The sequence below is a fragment of the Mastigoproctus giganteus genome, chromosome 2 (assembly GCF_048544385.1).
Source record: "Mastigoproctus giganteus isolate SK-2022 chromosome 2, ASM4854438v1, whole genome shotgun sequence".
NCBI classification, from domain to species: domain Eukaryota; kingdom Metazoa; phylum Arthropoda; class Arachnida; order Uropygi; family Thelyphonidae; genus Mastigoproctus; species Mastigoproctus giganteus.
Window position 1 is genome coordinate 107,640,610 of NC_143576.1, and position 18,644 is coordinate 107,659,253.

The 18,644-nt window shown below is 41.4% G+C and overlaps 1 protein-coding gene across 3 annotated transcripts in view; it reads left to right on the forward strand.

Moving 5' to 3' along the window:
- The window catches only part of tst (superkiller complex helicase subunit twister), a 522,759-nt gene that overhangs the window by 77,496 nt on the left and 426,619 nt on the right, over window positions 1-18,644 (forward strand). For all 3 annotated transcript variants that reach the window (XM_090389516.1, XM_090389517.1, XM_090389518.1), the window contains one exon: window positions 2,362-2,548. In XM_090389516.1, coding sequence (XP_090245642.1) covers window positions 2,362-2,548 — 187 coding nt within the window. The remainder of the gene's footprint in view (window positions 1-2,361; window positions 2,549-18,644) is intronic.

Below are 18,644 nucleotides of genomic sequence, written 5' to 3' on the forward strand. Positions count from 1 at the left end.
TTTCACAAAGACTTCAAGTCATTGAGACAACTGGTAAAATAGAACCCAAATTCTCAAATCATTCCCAGATATGGATATTTCTTGATGCAACTGAACAGTTTGGTATGTGTAATCCAAGATTGGTTGTGGGAGGAATAGTTTTATGATAATTTGCTTATTCAAATGCAGTTGGACTTTTACTTATTGGTAATGGCTGTTTACTATAATTCTTTCAAAAAGGTAATACTAAACAACCATAGTGCATTTACATTCAGACTACTGGCAGTTTGTAGGCACTGAAATTCAAAATACTCTGAATGAGTATTTTGCCTCTACATTCACACGTGAGAATTTTTTAAAGGGAGAAAAATGCCAGAAGTTTATATCAAATGGATATAAACTTCTGGATGCTTAACAGGATGCTTAATAATTTTGTAAAATTTTGTAATTTTGTAATAAATCTGGATAACAGGATGCTTAATAATTTTGTAATAACTAAGAACAAAGTGGAGGAGAAATTGTCGAAGTTAAACATAAGAAAGGGACCTGGGGTGAATGGGATCTATCTAGTTATATTAAAGGAGGTGGCAAAGGAAATAAGTAAACCCTTAGTTATAATTATGAGAGCATCCTTGGACTCAGGGGAAGCCCCCACAGACTGGAGATATACAAACGAATCCCCAATTCACGAATGGGGATCTAAGGGTGGCACGAGTAATTATCAACCAGTTAGTTTAACTTCTGTTCCAGGGAAAATAATGGAGTCACTGGTTAAAGATGTATTGCAGGATCATCTAGACAAGACTACAATAATAATTCAGACACAGCATGGGTTTGTTAAGGGAATATCTTGTCTGAAAAATTTTATTGGATACTATGATGTGGTTACAAAGGAACTGGATGCAAAAACTAATTTTGATATCATATACTTGGAATTTAGGAAAGCTTTTGATACTGTTGCACATGGAAGACTACTTTACAAATAGGAACAGTATGGTATTAAGGGTAAGTTGCTATAATGGATTAAAGGACAGTTGAGTGGGAGAAGACAGAGAGTGATTATCATTGGACACTGCTCTTTGTGAACTAATGTTATTAGTGGAGTCCCCCAGAGTTTGGTGTTGGGCCCACTGTTGTTTTGCATATTTATCATTGATATTGATGAAGGTATATCAGGCTTAATGTCGAATTTTGCAGATGATACAAAGGTTGGCATGGTTGTTAATAACAGTGTGCTACAACAGGATCTAGAAAATTTGAGCAGATGGGCTGAGAAGTGGCAACTGAAGTTTAACATTGACAAATGCAAAGTACTGCATATGGGTTAGTAGTAACCTCTGAGAAATGTACCAGCTGTGTGGAATTACAATTAGGGTGGTAGAAAATGAAAAAGATCTTGGAGTAATTGTGTAGTCAGATATGAAGTTTTCTGAACAGTGCAAACAGGCTGCCAGGTCAGCAGGTCATGGGTATTGTCAATGATATACAGGAATTTTGCTAGTAGGGGAAAGGAGGTGATTATACTTTTGTATAAGGCAATGGTCAGGCCACGCCTTGAGTACTGCTTACAGGTCTGGAGACCTCATTTTAGGAAGAATGTAGCATTGCTTGAGCATGTACAGTGAAGAGCAACAAGATTGGTGAGGGGAACGAAGGGGTTCTCTTACCAAGAAAGGCTTAAGTTCTGTGAATTGCAGCAGCTGGAGGCTATGCACCTGTGAGGTGATCTGATTGAGCTGTCTATGGCCTTGAATGGGTTGAACATGCTGAATTCTGATGGGATTCTTCCACTTGCTCAGATTATGAACTTGAGTGGGCATAAATTCAAATTGAGGAAAGACAGTTGTAGGGCGCCTCCGTAGCCAGGTGGGAAGGAGCAGCAGTGCGTAGTACACGCTTCTTGATTAGACCGGGGTTCGAGCCCGTCACCACCATATACGGAGGATGCGGAAAGGTCAAGGGAATGACCACCGCATATTCCCGGAGCAATATGGCCTTAGTTGCTAATGCTCCTAAAAACCAAATAAGAAGAAGACAGTTGTAGAATAGATGTCCGGAAATTTGTCTTTAGCCAGTGGGTGGTTAATTGCCTGAACAAACGTCCATCTGTCGTTGTGGAAATTTATAGCTTAAATTAATTCAGGGAGGAACTGGACAAACTTTTAGAGGGAATGGATGTGTAAAATTTTTTTTTTTTTTGGCTGATGCTACATAAGCTCATACGCTTGCTTTCTTGCATCACATGCCTCTATTACTAAGAGGGTAAGTGATTATAGTAATGGAAAATTTGGAGCAGCTATAAATGTGCAGTGCAAAATTGTTCCCTATGTTACTGGATCTGTAATGTTACTAATTTTAGTATGCTTTACTACATTTATTTAGGTTAAAGTTGAGGATAGTGGGGCAACTGCAAGAACTTCTACTTCACTGAAGAGGATTCCAGTGCGGCCATCTGATGCTCTCAGGGGAAGTTCAAGTGGTTTGTCTTTCTGGCCAGAAGGCTTTACAGAACCAACAGCTGAGTTGTTAAAGTTAGAATTACTGAAAGAGAATATAAATTTTGAAAACAGTAAAGAAATTTTCTTTCTTTCTTTCTTACTTTTTCTGTTTTATATTGGTTGTTTTTTGCATTATATTGAAATTACATGTGGAAAATCAAAAGGAATCCAGTGAATGAAAGAACAGATATAAATGGTATTATAAGTTGGTATCATGTAACATAATTTATTTTTATTCATTTTCCCTTCCTTCTTATTATTACAGTACTCCCTTTATATTTGTGTAATCTTCATTCACAATGTCACATTTTTTTTTTTTTTTTGTGGTTGTCTATATTTCTTACTGCAGTATAACTTACCAAGCATTTCTTATCACTCTGTGCATCATTGATTACAAGGCCAAAATCGAATAGTCTTTTTCATAAATTGCAGTTTTTCTTCTCTGAGGACATGTCTCAGTAAAGCATAAATCTAAACATTTCTTTAAATAACTATAATAATACCATTTAAAAGGAAATCAGGCATGGACATTAGTGCTGTGGAGCATTTAGCATTAGTAAGGGCACATTATGCAAGAAAGCAAGCTTATATAGCATCAGCCAAAAAAACACCACACACACACACACACACACACAATTACACCCTTTTCATTTCACTCATCCACTTGCTCCAAATGTTTGTTTAGTTCTGCCTTGAATCTGTTTAAGCCATCAACTTCTACGACAGTTGGAAGTTTGTTTGTTCCATCAATCAATCACCCACTGGCTAAAGGCAAACTTCCGCACATCTATCCTACAACTGTCTTTCCTCAATTTGAATTTGTGCCCTCTCAGGCGACTATTCTGAGCAAGAGGAAGGTGTCTCCGTAGCCAGATGGGAAGGAGCAGCAGTGCATAGCACACGCTTCTTGATTAGACCGGGGTTCGAGCCTGTCACCACCAAATACGGAGATACGGAGGATGCAGAAATGTCAAAGGAATGACCGCCGCATATTCCCGGAGCAATATGGCCTTAGTTGCTAATGCTTAAAAAAAAAAAAAAAACCCAAATAACAAGAGGAAGAATCCCATCAGCATTGAGCATGCTCAAACCATTCAAGGCTTTATACACCTCACTCAGATCACCTCGCAGATGCCCAGTCTCCCGACACCGCAATTTGCAAAACTTAAGCTTTTCTTCGTAAGAGCAACCCTTTTTTCCATTCACTAATCTTGTTACCCTTCTCTGTACTCATTCCAACAGCTCTTGGTCTTGGCGCATTATAGCCTTAGTAGCTAATGCGCCAATAAAATCAAAACCAACCAACCAACCAATCCAACAGCTCTATATCCTTCTTAAAATGAGGCCTCAAAACTGTATACAGTACTCAAGATGTGGCCTCACCATTGTCTTATACAAGGGGATAATCACCTCCTTATCCCTGCTAGAAAAATTCTTCCTGTATATCATTGACAAAACACCATGGGCTACTCTTGCGGACCGTCTGCACTGCTCAGAAAACTTCATATCTGCCTGCACAATTAGTCCCAGATCTTTTTCACTCTCTACCACTGTCAGTATAGTACCACACAGTTGATACGTTACTCTGGAGTTACTGCTTCCCATATGCAGTACGTTACATTTGTCAATGTTAAACTTCAGTTGCCACCTCTCACCCAATCTGTTTAACCTTTCTAGATCCTGTTGCAGCAGCGTACTGTCATTAACAACCCTGCCGACCTTCATATAGTCTGAAAACTTGGACATTAAGCAAGATATACCATCATTAATAAATGCAGAAAACAAAAATGGGTCCAACACTGAACCCTGGGGGACTCTACTAATAACATTAGTCCACGATGAGCAGTGTCCATTGATTACCACTCTCTGTCTTCTTCCCACTCAATCATCCCTTTATCTATAGCAGCAATTTGCCTCCAATGCCACACTGCTCCAATTTGTGCAGCAGTCTTCCATGTGCAACAGTATCAAAAGCCTTTCTAAGATCCAAATACAGTAAACCCCCGTTATTCGCGGTCGCTGATTTAATATAAAATGAAACCTAAAAAAATGTGAATTTTAAAGTGCCGTGAACATTTTTCGCCATAAAAAACATGGTTGTGGCTAAAATTATCTTTCTTGGTCAAAACAGCACTCAGTGGGTAGAGGGAGAGGGGTTACAAAATTGTGAGCGTGGATGTTTCTCGCTAATCCTTGTTCCGTATGTGTTATCCGCTTGTCATGGAAGGTTTCGTCGTTTGTTTTTAATTTATATGCTTATAAATTGAATAAATTTATCAATTTATAAATTGATATGCTTACAAAAGTGAAAAATCTACCATTTTGCAGTGTGTTAGTGTAAACAGACTTTTTCGAGTGTGTTAAAGGAAGAAAGTGACTTTATTGTGGACAAATTCTTTTCTAACCCCTACAAAAATATGGCCACGAATAACAAGGAAATTGTGAAAAGATCAAAAGTGATGACATTAGTGACTAAAATTCAGTTATTAGACAAAATTTCTAATGGTGAAAGTGTCTTGCCAGTGGCAAAACATTATAAAATCAATAAGTCAATGGTACGATCAATCAAGAAATCGGAAAGAAAAAATCCGCCGTAGTGTCGGTGAAAACACGCTAATTGCTTCAAAAATTTGCTCTGTAACTCGTGATGTTAAATTAGAAAAAATGGAAAAAGTTTTAAATCTGTGGATAGAAGACCGAACTCAAAATAAAATTCCCCTTTTCATCATTCGTGAAAAGGCAAAACACCTTTATCAACACTTTAGCGAAACTGGTGATAGAACTGGTAGGATAAGTTTTTTAGCTATAGCAAAGGTGCTGGATTGAAAGATTTGTTTTGAAATTTCTAATAAATATTACATTTAATATTAAATTGTTTCTTATTTTCATTTTGATGCCTTATGCTTGCATTTCACTATGTACTGTCTATGTACATAGTCATATTATGAAGGTACATACATAGACAAAATTTTAGACTAGTTTTTCTTATATATTTCATACTTTGGGACGGAACCCCTTTATTACTATGGAAGCCATAACTCAGTATTCGCGGCATTTCTCATGAACGTAACCCCCGCGAATAAACTGTAAAGTGTGTTTAGTGTCAAGCGGCACCAGGGGTTTCCCCTATCTCCGCGTTGCTTGTATTGTGATGGGTGTGCCAGTTTACTGGAAATGCCAGAGATTCAAAAGTGTATGGATATTGTACATGTGTAGTGTTGTGTACGGTTCGTCTGGTCATTTAGCCGCTGGACCCCTACTGAGGCCCAACGTTGCCCCCCACTTTTGCCCCGTGGAGGCAGACCAGGAAACACTAGTAGACTAAGATTTACTCTGGCAGGTCCTGCTACCTAATTTCCTGAGATTTCAGTGGCTAGGACATTAAAAAAAAAAAAAAAAAATATATATATATATATATATATATATATATACATACAGGAAACCCTTGATTAATGCGGTTTTGAACAATGCGGTTTTAATTAGTGCGCAAAATTTTTTTGATACTATCCCCTTAATATATGCGTTATCAAATTTGATTAGTGCGCTGTTTTTTTCTTGCGGTGCTTGGCAACTCACAACGGCGCCTAAAGCGGCAAATACGTGATACGCACTCACCAGGGTCTTCTAACTTAAATGAATGGGAATCGACTCCAAAATGCTCGACAGCAGCACCCCATACCACTCTGAAATTGAAATTTGCTCTGGTAACTCATATTCTTTTATTATTAATATTAAACTTCTTTAATATTATGATATTAAAGAAGCAGTTGAGAACATACACAAATCGTGGGAAGAAATGACGAACAGCTGCATGAGAGCTGTCTGGCAGAATCTTTTGCCTGAATGCGCAAATGATTTTTGCGGTTTCATTAATCCTATCAACAAAGTTATTGATGAAATTACTAAAATTGGAAAAGATCTCGGCTTTGAGGAAGTAGATTCAGAAAACGTTAGAGAATTATTGGAATCGCATTCAAAAGACTTAAGTAACGACGTTCTTCTTGAAATTGAGCATCAACATGCATACGAGGAAGAAGATGAAAATGAAGCAGAAGAAAAGCAATTTGCTCCCAAAGAAATTTCATTCAAAAAACTTGAACTATTTAATACACTTTAAAAAGCAAAAGAACTCATACTAGAGATTGATCCAGATGCAGAGAGAAGCATGAACGTTCTTTGAAGGTTAGATAAGCAAATTGATTGTTATCGCAAAATCATGGAGGAAAGGAAGAAAGCTACCACTGTTCAATTGAAGTTAGATAAGTTTTTTTTGCAAAAAATAAAATTTAAATCATACTATCTTTTTTAAATTTATTCCTTAATAATTTAAGAACTATGCAGTGCATTATAGGTACGTATTGAGTAAGAAAAAAAATATTTTTACAATTTCATAATTTTCAAGGATTCATTATAATTATTCCCATTGTTTCTTAAGTTTGATTGGTGCGGTTTTAATATGTGCGGTATATTTCAAGGATTCATTAACCGCACTAATCAAGGGTTTCCTGTATATATATATATATATATATATATATATATATATATATTTTATAGTGTGTGTGTGTGTGTGTGTATATATATATATGTATATATATACACACACATACCCTTTATGCACTCGCATGGAAGGGAGGCGCTAGGAATGAGAGGCCGAAAGTAGTGGGTGAAGGTGATTTTAGTTAGTTTAATTTAGATTGTGTGGGACATTTACTTGCATGCAGATAGAGTGGGGGAGTAGATTGAAGACTGGAGGGGGAAAGGCAGAGACATGGAGCCGATAGAGAAGACAGCTCCAGTTTGCAATGGGGCATGCCCGTGCCCCACCAGAGAGTAAGAATAGGGGTGGCACGTGGGGAGGACGGTGGAACCGTTACACTCCCCACCCGCCAGGGAGGGGTGGAAAAGGTGAGCCAGACAAGAGAGCTGGCTCAGGTCGCCAATACGGCACTGCGTGCAGAGACTGCGATTTGTCCATGTGGCATTTGGTATAGACCAGTAGGATTGAGTCTATTCTAGGATTTAACTTCTCTTCTCTGAAGTCTGTGTGCGCCAAGTTTTGCCACCAATTTGGAGGTCGCTCATTGGAACTGGGACCCGTCCAGTTAAATCATATTTTAGTGGCCATATAATGTATAGAGGGCTGCTTGCCGTTTTTGGTGCATTCTCCGTCTGAAGGTCAGGATTGAGTATTCTAGAAGCAAGTCCAGGTCCATTTGATGCTGGAAATGTAGGATCAATAAGTCCAAGTCAGTGCAGTTAATGCAGCAATTTGTTGAGTAGTCGCTTGTGGGAACCATGTCCCATCCATGGATATTTGGAAGAGTAGGATTTATTCACCATTAGGGTGGATTCTGTTGTTTGGGAGAATGGAGCTGTCAAACAGAATGCAAGTCCAGGTGGTATATTTTGCACGGAGGCTGGGCTTGCTCTTTTCTTTGGAGATTGCCCTTGGGAGCCATGTCCTGTCCATGAGTCAATTTGCGGCAGAAAGTAATTGAGTATGGTTGAGGTGAGTTCCAGTTCTGCTATGATATCCAACGTTATCAATGGGGGTAGAACTGAGAGGTTCTCCCCCCCATACTCTTCCTGTGATACGTCTTCTGTTTGATTATAATTGGTGATGAGTTAGGATATTTAATGGTCCTACCCCAGTAATCTGGTATTGATGGAATTATAAGTTTTCACCTGATCATGGAGCTTTCAGGTTAGGGGTGTGTGGAGTACTAAATTTGTCCTTGTTGTTCGTGGTTTGCAGGCAGTGGAAGGGTTAGTCGTCTAGCGTATATGCTCTGAGCAAATTCAGTTAAATCTTTGTAGGTTGTCCCATCCTCCAGCAGATGGTGCTCCTGGTCTTTAAGGTTGCAATGCACTTGCATGATCAGCTGGGCACATAGGTCATCATACAATTCACACTCATGCATCTAGTGATCCCAGGTCTCGGGGGAGCCACAACACATGCAGGATTGTCTGTGATTCCAAGGAGATGAAGCTTGTGATGGATCGCTCCATGTCCTGTAAGGAGGTAGGTGACATGAAGTCCTGGGCAAAACATATCGGAAATATAGGGTACACTTGCTTCAGATTTGGAAGGAACTTTCGCGTGACTTCCCCTCTGTCAGAGTTTGTCCAGGGCTGTTGCCGGATTGATTGCATGTAGATTTGAAGCTTGTTCTTCTCGGCTTTCCAATTTATTGTCGGATCTGTTGTGTGGTCCAGATATGTTGTAACCTTTCCCCGTCCAAACTGCTGCAGCATGCCTGTTCGGGTGACCTCAAGGTCAAGGGGGAGAGCCCCTGTAATCACTTGCAGTGCGTGGGTCTACAATGTTTCGCATGCTCGGGTGAGGCTCAATAAGATGGGTCTATGTATAATTTCGAGCCATCGGCGATTTACCATGGTTGAGGCCTTGTGGAACCATGCGCCAGATGCATATGTGATTACTGGGATGATAGCTGCTTTATGGAGGATCGCCAGGGTGCACCTTTTCAGCCCCCAGTCTCGTCGTGTAACTCTGGCGAGCATGGCTGCATAATTTTTAATCTTATTTTGCCTGTACTTTAGGTGTGGAGTGAACGACCGGTTCCGATCCAAGATAACTCCCAAGTATTTCAATTCAGTAACTAGCTTGATGGTTCTGTCTTGGATTCTAATCTGTGGTGGTCTAGTTGGGGTTATGTAACCCTTCAGTAGGATGGATTGAGTTTTGGTGGGTGAAATTGTGAGACGGTGCCTTTCTGTCTATTCTCGGAGTTTGGTTAGCGCTGTTTGCATAAATTTCCAATTGAGCTCTTGAGTCTGTGATTAGGACCAGGAAAAGTGCTTGTACATCCCCTAGGTCGAGGTGGAGAAACTCATCCAACACATAGTTCCACAGGAGGGGGACCCAATACAAGCCCTGTGGGCATCCCCAGTGTACTTGGCACTCGACCTTGCAGTAGGGGGCCTGAACCAAGACCCTTCTTCCGCTTAGGTAGCTTTTTATGCAGCTGTAGAGATTTATTGGCAGATGAGCTGCCCTGAGTCTTGCAAGGACGCTCGGCCACTAAAGGGCATTGAACGCCCCCGCAAAGTCGATAGAGATGAGAAGTAGATATTTCTGTGGACAGTTTTCTGCCATGTTCAAGATTTGAAATTGCCAGGTTTGAAATTGGCATTTAAAATATTATTGATGGCCTGCCAGTTGTTGGTCATGGCACCTTGGGGGGTAATGGTGGAGGGTACCACCTCTCCCCTGGGCAGCTTATTTGTAGTTATTCGGTAAAGGATGCTCCATGGGCCAGAGTTGCCCACAGTGGAGACCAGATGCCCCCAGGACAGCTTTTTTCGCTGCCTGATCATTGCAGTGTTATGTGTTTCTAGCCTCCCTGTACTGATATCTGAGGAACTCCCCCTCATGGGGGGCCAAGTTCGTCTGGCTCTTTGGAAGGCACGCCTCTTCTGAGCAGGTCGAGTTCTCGTGACCACCATGGGACTGCACCGGGCATCGGAATCCTCTTCTTGATTGTTTGATTGGCTGCACTCACAATGGCATTTGTGACTGCACGTTGGTGTTGATCCAGGGTTTGGTTCTGTAGCTGGTCGGCTATTAGATTGTGTGCATTGTTCATGATGGCAACTTTGAACGCATCCCAGTTTGCTTTGTGCATAACTGCGTATCTGTTCTGTTTGAGGCTGTTTATTGGAGCTCGGTAGAGTGATCTTTGCATGGTAAAGGTCATGGCCCTATGTTCAGAGCTGGTCCAGTCCTCCTGCACCATCCAGTCTGTCAAGTGGCCCGCAAGGGTTCTGGTATTCATGGTAGCATCGAGAGTGGCCTCCCATAGGGTTGAGCTGAATGTGGGAAGATTGTTAGGATGATTAATAACAACAAAGCTGCTGTTTGCCAGGAACTCCTCCATATGCTGGCCATTTCTAGAACCTCTACGCTCTGGCGTCTTGCTATGCCACAGGGGTGAGCGGCAGCAGAGACAACAATTTTTGCTCCCGAAAGTTTGGTTTGGACTTGTTGTAAGTACTGAATTGATGGAAGGATGTCCTCCCCTGGATGGCAGTATAGTGAAATTGCATAGAGTTCCCCTAGGGAGGAGACGATGTGTGCACAGGAGGCCCACTCGAAGCACAGGTGCAAGATCCTAGTGAACGTTATATCCGGATTCCTGACCACCACCGCAGCCCAAGGGGTTGCGCCATCCACCTGGACGATCTTGTAGTTAGGCAGACATCCCCGGACGGCATCCGCACAGGTGTAGGGTTCCTGTAGCAGGAGGATGTCGAGGTTTTCTTCCTCAGCCTTCTGTCTGATCTGTTTAGCTACAGCAATTGCTCGCTGTGCGTTAAGTTGTAGGAATTTAATGCAACTAGTGTTATGTCTTTTAGGCAGTCCCCATCGAATAGTGCAAAGTGTGTTAAGTGTCTAACGGCACCAGGGGTTCCCCCCCATCTCCGTGTTGCTTTCGTTGTGAGTGTACCAGTTCACTGGGAAGGCCAGAGATTTAAAAGTGTATGGATCATGTGAGTGTGTTATGTTATGTACCATTGTTCTTCTGGCCATTTAGCCACTGGACCCCAGCTGAGGCCCAACGTTGCCAGCACTTTGCCCCGTGGAGGCAGACCAGGTAACCACTAGTTTAAATTTGCACTCTGGCAGGTCCTGCCACCTAGTTTCCTGGGATTTCAGCAGCTAGGACCTAAAAAAAAAAAATATTTGCATGGGAATATTGTGCTAGAATCGGAAAAGCCAATTCTAGCACAATATGGTGGGCGAACAGCGTAATTTAGAAATGGTTATTTTTGGCGTGTGGAGCATTCGCTTCCATACAGATAGAGTTGGGTAGGGAGAATGAAGACTGGGGGGGATAAAGACAGAAGAATGGGGTCAGTAGGGAAGACGACCCCAGGTGGAATCAGTGGAGCATGCTTATATCCCACCAGAGGGAAGAGTGGGTCGGCAAGGAGGGGAGGAGACAGGAAAGCCGTCGCCTCCCCCCGCCGGGGTAAGGGAGAAGAAAGAGCCGAACAAGGGAGCCGGCTCAGATCACTAACATGGTGTGTATGCAGCAAAGCTATGGCTTCATCAGGTCCGTGACAGTGTACAGTCCATTAGTTGGTCAGCGTTGGGATAGGATCCTGTCCACTGCTGTTCCAATAATCAGGATGTCAGTGTGGGATGGTGTCACTAAGGGGATATAGATCTCATCCAGTAAAGTCCTAGTCATTTTTGTCCGTTTCAGTTGTCAGTTCCAGTGTCGAGTTTAGAGAAGTTGTGGTAATGCTCGTAGTCTGCTGAACAGTTCGTGTGCAAATTTCGAGAGGGCTCTATAGTACTCCTCCTCCCACAGTGCAAGGTGTTCCCGATCCTTCAGGTTGAAACATATTTTTGTTATAAAGTGACATCTTATATCATCAAAGAGGGGGCATTAATGCATCAGATGTGTCCATGTCTGATTTTCACTGCAGTGGCATAGTGGTGATTCTTTTATTCCGAAGGTCGAAAGTTTGGCATTAAAGGAACCATGTCCCGTTAGAAGGAAGGCGGTGTAGAGCCCCGGTGAGAACCAGGCTGGCTGGTGGGGTTAGACTTGGGTAATGTCTGGGATAGATTTCTGGGTTATGGCGCCTTTAATTGATTCTGCCCATCGGGACTGTCAGGTTTGCTGGAGATGGTTGATAAGACGTTTTTTCTCTATGTTGCTGTTGTTGGTTGGATCGGTAGTGAAGCCAATGCAGGATACACTTTTACCTCTGGACAGTTGAAAGAGCATGCCGCAGCGGACAATTTCCAGGTCCAGGGGGAGTGATCCTGCCAGGGCCTGCAACGCATGAGAGCTGACAGTGCAGCATGCTCTTGTGATGGTGAGCAAGATGCTACGCTGTATTGATTCTAATTTCCTTTTGTTCACAGCCGTGGTTGCTTTGTACCAAATCCCTGCAGCATATGAGACGGCAGGGATGAAAAAAGCCTTGTAAAAGAGAGACAGGGTCCGTTTCCGTAGTCCCCAATTTTTTCGTGTGACTCTTGCTATGAGAGCTGAGTAGTTCCCGATCTTTCTCTGGAGATAGATGAGATGTGGGGTAAAGGATAAGTTTTTATCCAATACAATTCCGAGGTGTTTTAGTTCTGTAGTTAGTTTAATCTTGGTTCCTTCTATTTTGATTTGTGGTGGCCTTCTTGTGTCGAGAGAACCCTTGAGGAGTATTGCGGATGTCTTGGTTGGTGATATTGTTAGGTGTTTCTGTTTCGCCCACGTTTGCAGGGAGTCAATTGCCCGGTTTGCAGGGAGGGCACTTTCTGGTTTTCAATGATTTTATTTGCCTCTTCCTGTGTCTCAGTTTCAATAATGATGCCGACGTTGCGAGTCTTCCTCATCGATTTTATTCTGGTGGTTTTAAAATCTTCACCAAGATTAGTAATTACAGAGTTTTTCACCTCTTCGCTTGTATGGTGAGTCTCTGGTGTGGCTGGCCTTAAGATGACCTGATGTGGTCGTTGTAATAGGGCCCCCTTCTTCCTGCTGGGGGCAGCAGGAATTGGCTGTTGCTCTATTGTTGTGGTCCTCAGCGCTTGGGTGTATGTGGGGACGTGCTGTGGCATTTTGTTCACCCCGCAATCAATATAAGCCTGGAGCTTTGCTGTTGCTCTTTCACTCTCTAGGAAAGTTTCTATCAGGAGCGTATCCAGCTTATTCCACAAGTTGACGATTTGGGCTCTAAGCCCTGTGGTCACCGTATTGGTTTGCTCCTTGAACAGTGTTTCCAGAGCAGCCTTGAGAAACATTGATTTTTCATGTACGGTGCCCTCTGGCAGGGTGGGATCCAGAGGCAGATCCGGTTGTTCACTGGCGTCTTTTTGACTTCGCTGGTTGTCGTGTATTTCTTTTGGCTCCTTAGGCTCAGTGTGTGACCGTGTCTCCCGCTGCAAATTTGGCACTATTCCCTTCCTATTCTTTCTCTTGCTTGTCTGGAGGGCCCCCAGAGTGGGGGTCCACTGCTTCATCCTTGTGTTCGATGATAATGGGATCATCGTTCGGGTTTTGCTGCATGGTGTCTTGGTTATTATCAGGTTTTCCCTCCATATCGGGTAAAATCCGGATTATTGAGCCTATTCGGTTTAACGGGATTTTGTGGGTTCCCATGAGAGGGCTCGTAAAAAGGTGCAGATTGTCGCCGGTAGCAGGTCTGTAGGTGGAATAGCGGCTGAACAGTTAGTCAGCGAGGTTTTGTGCTGGCCCCCACTGTCCACAGGTGGGGGGGGAGAACAAACAAATGTTAGAATGCACCTAGAGCAGTGGAATTAGTTCCCTATAGCGTTTTTGGGGCTGCTGAAGATGATGGTGATGCCAAAAACACAATAGAGTTCACTGGAGAAGAGTTTGTTCCTCACCATGAAAAGTTTATGGTGGGGGGAGTTCACTAAAAACATATTTCTCAGCTGTTTAAGACAGTTAAAAGCACAAATTGTTGTAGCTCTCTTTCAGCCCGATAAAAACACTGTTGGGGCACTCTCCCCAGTCAAGTGCACACTACCAACGTGGCCTCCGCTTTATAATCGGTGTCTCTCTGTGGCCCTGCTACCAGCCACATGGTGACCATTGTAGTCTGGCAAACAAAGGACACAGATAAAAACGCTGGTAATTTGCTAAATTCCTGAAAGTTTGCAAAATTGTCTCACCTCGGTAATCCTCAGATGAATGTCTTTCGATGGGAACACTTTTCTTGGCGAACTAAACACTTAAAACTCATATTTTAACACAAAAATCAGGAGCTCGTAAAAACGTGTCTACTCGTAACGGCAGCCATACAGAACTTCTCGTCCCCATCGAATAGCGGGGGTTTACTGTATATGATATAAAAATTATTCTTTGCATCCAGTTCCTTTGTGACTACATCTAATATCCAATCAAATTGGCCAGACAAGTCTTCCCCTTAACAAACCCATGCTGTGTCTGAGCTATAACTCAAGTCTTGTCTAGATGATCCTGCAATGCTTCTTTAACCAGTGCATCCATTAAATTCCCTGGAACAGAAGTTAAACTAACAGGTCTGTAATTACCCGTGCCTTGATCTTCCTCTGTGATTTGGTGATACATTTACACACCTCCGGTCCATGGGGACCTCCCCTGAGTCCAAGGAAGCTCTCATAATTATGGCTAAGGGTTTGCTTACTTCCTTTGCTGCCTCCTTTAATATAACTGGATAGATTACATCCATCCTTTCTTACTTCAACAATTTCTCCTCCATTTTACTCTCAGTTATTACAAGATTATCTAGCTTACTTCTAGAGTTTAATACACCTCTGGCATTACCCTCCCTGAATAACTCATCGTGTGAATGTAGATGCAAAATATTCATTTAGTTTGTTAGCTACACTCATCATCAACAGTTGAACCATCAATATCAAGTGGACCAATCTGATTCATCCCCTTCCTTCTAGAGTTTACATAAGTAAAGACCTCTTTGCTGTTTTTCTTTGCATCCTTTGCCAAAGATTTCTTGTAATCTGCCTTTGCCTGCCTAATCTCCTTTGTGACTTGGTTACAGACCAGCTTATATCTATCATAGGCTTCTGTGTCATTTGATTAATTTATATATATCCCATGCATTTTTCTTCTCTGCCACATGTCTAATTAGTTCATCTGACATCCATTTAGGCCTAAGCAAAGATAAATTAATTGCCAAAAGAGTGATAATTAATTCAGAAAAGTGAATTATTAGATAAATTATGGGATGATGTGAGTACAGTGTGAATGTTATTTTGTTATTTTTGATTTTTTTTAAGAGCATTAGCAACTAAGGCCATATTGCTCTGGGAATATGCGGTGGTCATTCCCTGACTTTTTCCACATCCTCCGTATAAGTAGAAGGAAATCACCAAGAAAGAGAAGAATGATGATATCCAGCTCAGGACCATGGGTGCGGCAAGCCCATACTCATATGTGGGCTCCTGTGGACAACATTAGTCAAGAAAAAAAAAAAACTTTAATTCCCTTCATTTGCCAGTTCCTTCTAATAATTTGTGTAGTCCTTTAAATTTATTCATACTATCTACTTCCACAACACTTTGGTTGCTGAGAAGAAAATTTCTGCACTCCTATTTTACAACCATTACTTTTTCAGTTCAAATTTATTTTCTCTTGTATGTGTTTTCTGAGAAAAAGTAAAGATGTCACAAGCATTTTGTTTAATCGACCATTTTAAAGTCCGAAATGTTTCAGTGAAGTTCAACAAGCAAATGCCTAGTTTCCAGACATTCTAATTAATGGAAATTTCTTTCTCCCCAGTTTTATTTTGTACCTACAGGTAATCCTGTTGCTATACACCTTTGCTTTCTACAGTGGGATTATCACCTTTTTGTTCCTGCTTGAAAAGTTCATTAGTTAGAATTGGCATATGACACAAGAAAGCAAGCTTATACAGCATTAGCCAAAAAAAAAAGAAAAAAAAAAAGACACCTCCCATTTCACCTATTCATTCCCTCTAGTTCTTCTTTGAATTTATTTAATCTATCAACTTCCACAATAGATGGAAATTTATTCCCACAATCAACCACTCACTGGCTAAAGGCATATTTCTGCACATCTATTCAGAAAAATATCCTTCCTCAATTTGAATTTATGCTCTCTCAAGTGTATAATCTGAGCAAGAGGAAGAATCTCATTAGCATCGAGCTTGCTCAAACTATTCAAAGCCTTAAACACCTCAATCAGATTACCTCGCAGGTGGCTAGTCTCCAGACACTGCAATTTTCAGAACTGAAGTCTTCCTTGGTAGGAGCATCTCTTTATTCCCCTCATCAATCTTGTTGCCCTTCTCTGTACTCATTCCAGCATCTCTACATCCTTTCTAAAATAAACCCTTCAGATTTGTTTGCAGTACTCTAGATGTGACCTGACCATTATCTTATACAGAGAGATAATCATCTCCTTATCCTTGCTAGCAAAATTCCTTTATATATATCACTGACAAAACCCTATTAACTGTATACACAGCCTGTATGCACTGCCAGAAAACTTCATATCTGACTGCACAATAACCCCTAGGTCTTTTTCATTCTCCACTAGCCTGAGTGTAGTACCACACAGTTGATACATTACAGCCACTTCCCGACTTACGCAAGGGTTACGTTTCGTGGAATTCTACGTAAGTTGAATTTTACCTAGGTCAGAATTTCCGTAAATGCTTATGCAGGTCTCCCAACTATGCACGCTGAATTTGATTGAAGAAAAAAAGCAATCTTTGATGAACACATGTAAATAGAATTATTTATTCAGTTTTTTCCTCATGTGCAGAAAATATTACAAAAGTGTACAAAATTACAAAAATTTCAAAATTGCAAAAAGAGAGAGGAGACAGGCATAATGTTAGCAAGTTTTACCTTTCAAGCATCATTGCCCGAATTAACTCTCTAGCTGATAAATATGCTACTGCTGAAGTTGAGGGCTGTGGAGATCCAGAAGGGTTTTTTCCAACACATCACAAAATTTCTCTGTAGCTGCAGAATCGGCACTGGTGACTTCACCGTATACTTTCATGTTTTGTAAACCAGCACAATGCGGCACTGGTGACTTCACCGTATACTTTCATGTTTTGTAAACCAGCACAATGCTTGAACCTATTAAAGCACCCGTTGCTTGCCACTAACTTGGCTTGGGGTTTGCTGTAATTATCCTTAATATCTTAATACCTTAATATCTTCATAAATACTTTTTGCTTTTGCTTCAATGGCCATTGGACTCAAGGGGCACTTGCTTCTGAATCTGATTTTCCATCCATATTATTAATAGCTTTTCCATCTTCGATATAACACCTCCACTTCCATAGAGAACTCATCTGCATTCACATATGAGTTCTCTATGGAAGTGGAGAACTCATCTGCATTCACATATGAGTTCTCCACTTCCATAGAGAACTCATATGTGAATGCAGATGCAGAATACTCAAGGCACCTCTGTAGCCAGGTGGGCAGGAGCAGCAGTGCGTAGCACACGCTTCTTGATTAGACCGGAGTTCGAGCCCATGACCACCAAATACGGAGGATGCGGAAAGGTCAGGGAATGACCACCGCATATCCCCGGAACAATATGGCCTTAGTTGCTAATGCTCCTGAAAAAACCACCAAATAACAATAACAGCAAAATACTCATTCAATTTGTCAGCTACCTGAGCAGGATTATCTACAGTCGAACCATTGATGTCATCTGGACCAGTATGATTCATCCCCTACCTTCTAGAGTTTACATAAGTAAAGAACTCTTTGCATTCTTTTTCAGAGATTTCTTGTAATCTGCCTTCCCTTTCCTAACCTTCTTTGTGACTTGATTACAGACTAGCTTATAACTACTATGGGCTTCTGTGTTGCCTGATAATTTGTATGCATCTCATGCATTTTTTTTTTTCTGCCACGAGTCTCATTAGTTCATCTGAAATCCACTTAGGCCTAAACCTTGAACAGTATTTCTTAGTTGGTATGAAAAATCTATTAGCTTCCATGATTAATTCCTTGAAAGCTTCTCATTTAGAATTTGCTGTTGGTAACATTATCAATTGGTTCCATTGTATGGAATTTAAAAATTTAGACCACTGTAGTCACCTTTACGAAAGCAAAAACCCTTAACTTTCCTCCTGATGGTAGTTACATCTTTAAGTAAATCCCAAATCAGTAAACAGTGATCACTGCCACTTAGTGTTTCCTTTGTGTGCAGATTCTTAATACATGAATAATTACTGCTGATAATCAGATCAAGAGTATTACTTTCTCTGGTTTCCTCTTGAACATGCCGGTATAGAAAACAGTGATCCAATAAATCCACAAAAGTCTTGCTTGTGTCCGAATCCTTGTGTGCAGACCAATCCACAAGTTCCAGACCAAGGCATCTGGCTCTTTGTTTTTGGTGCTACCAGGGGTTTCTCCTACTGTCCCTAAAATACTTTACTTCATCCTTCTTGTTTCTCTTTTCTAGGGAAACTTTTTACTTACTACCCCAGCTTCCTATCCTTGTTTCTTCCCCCCATACAAATCCAAAACTTCTCCAGCTATTTCCCTACTTCGTTCCACTGTTGTTTTTTTTGTAATGTCCTTCATGTATCTTCTGCTCCGTAGGGAGGCCAGCTAGAGTACATGATACAACCTGGTACACCTTTATGTGCCAAAAGAACAGGAGGCAGGTAGCA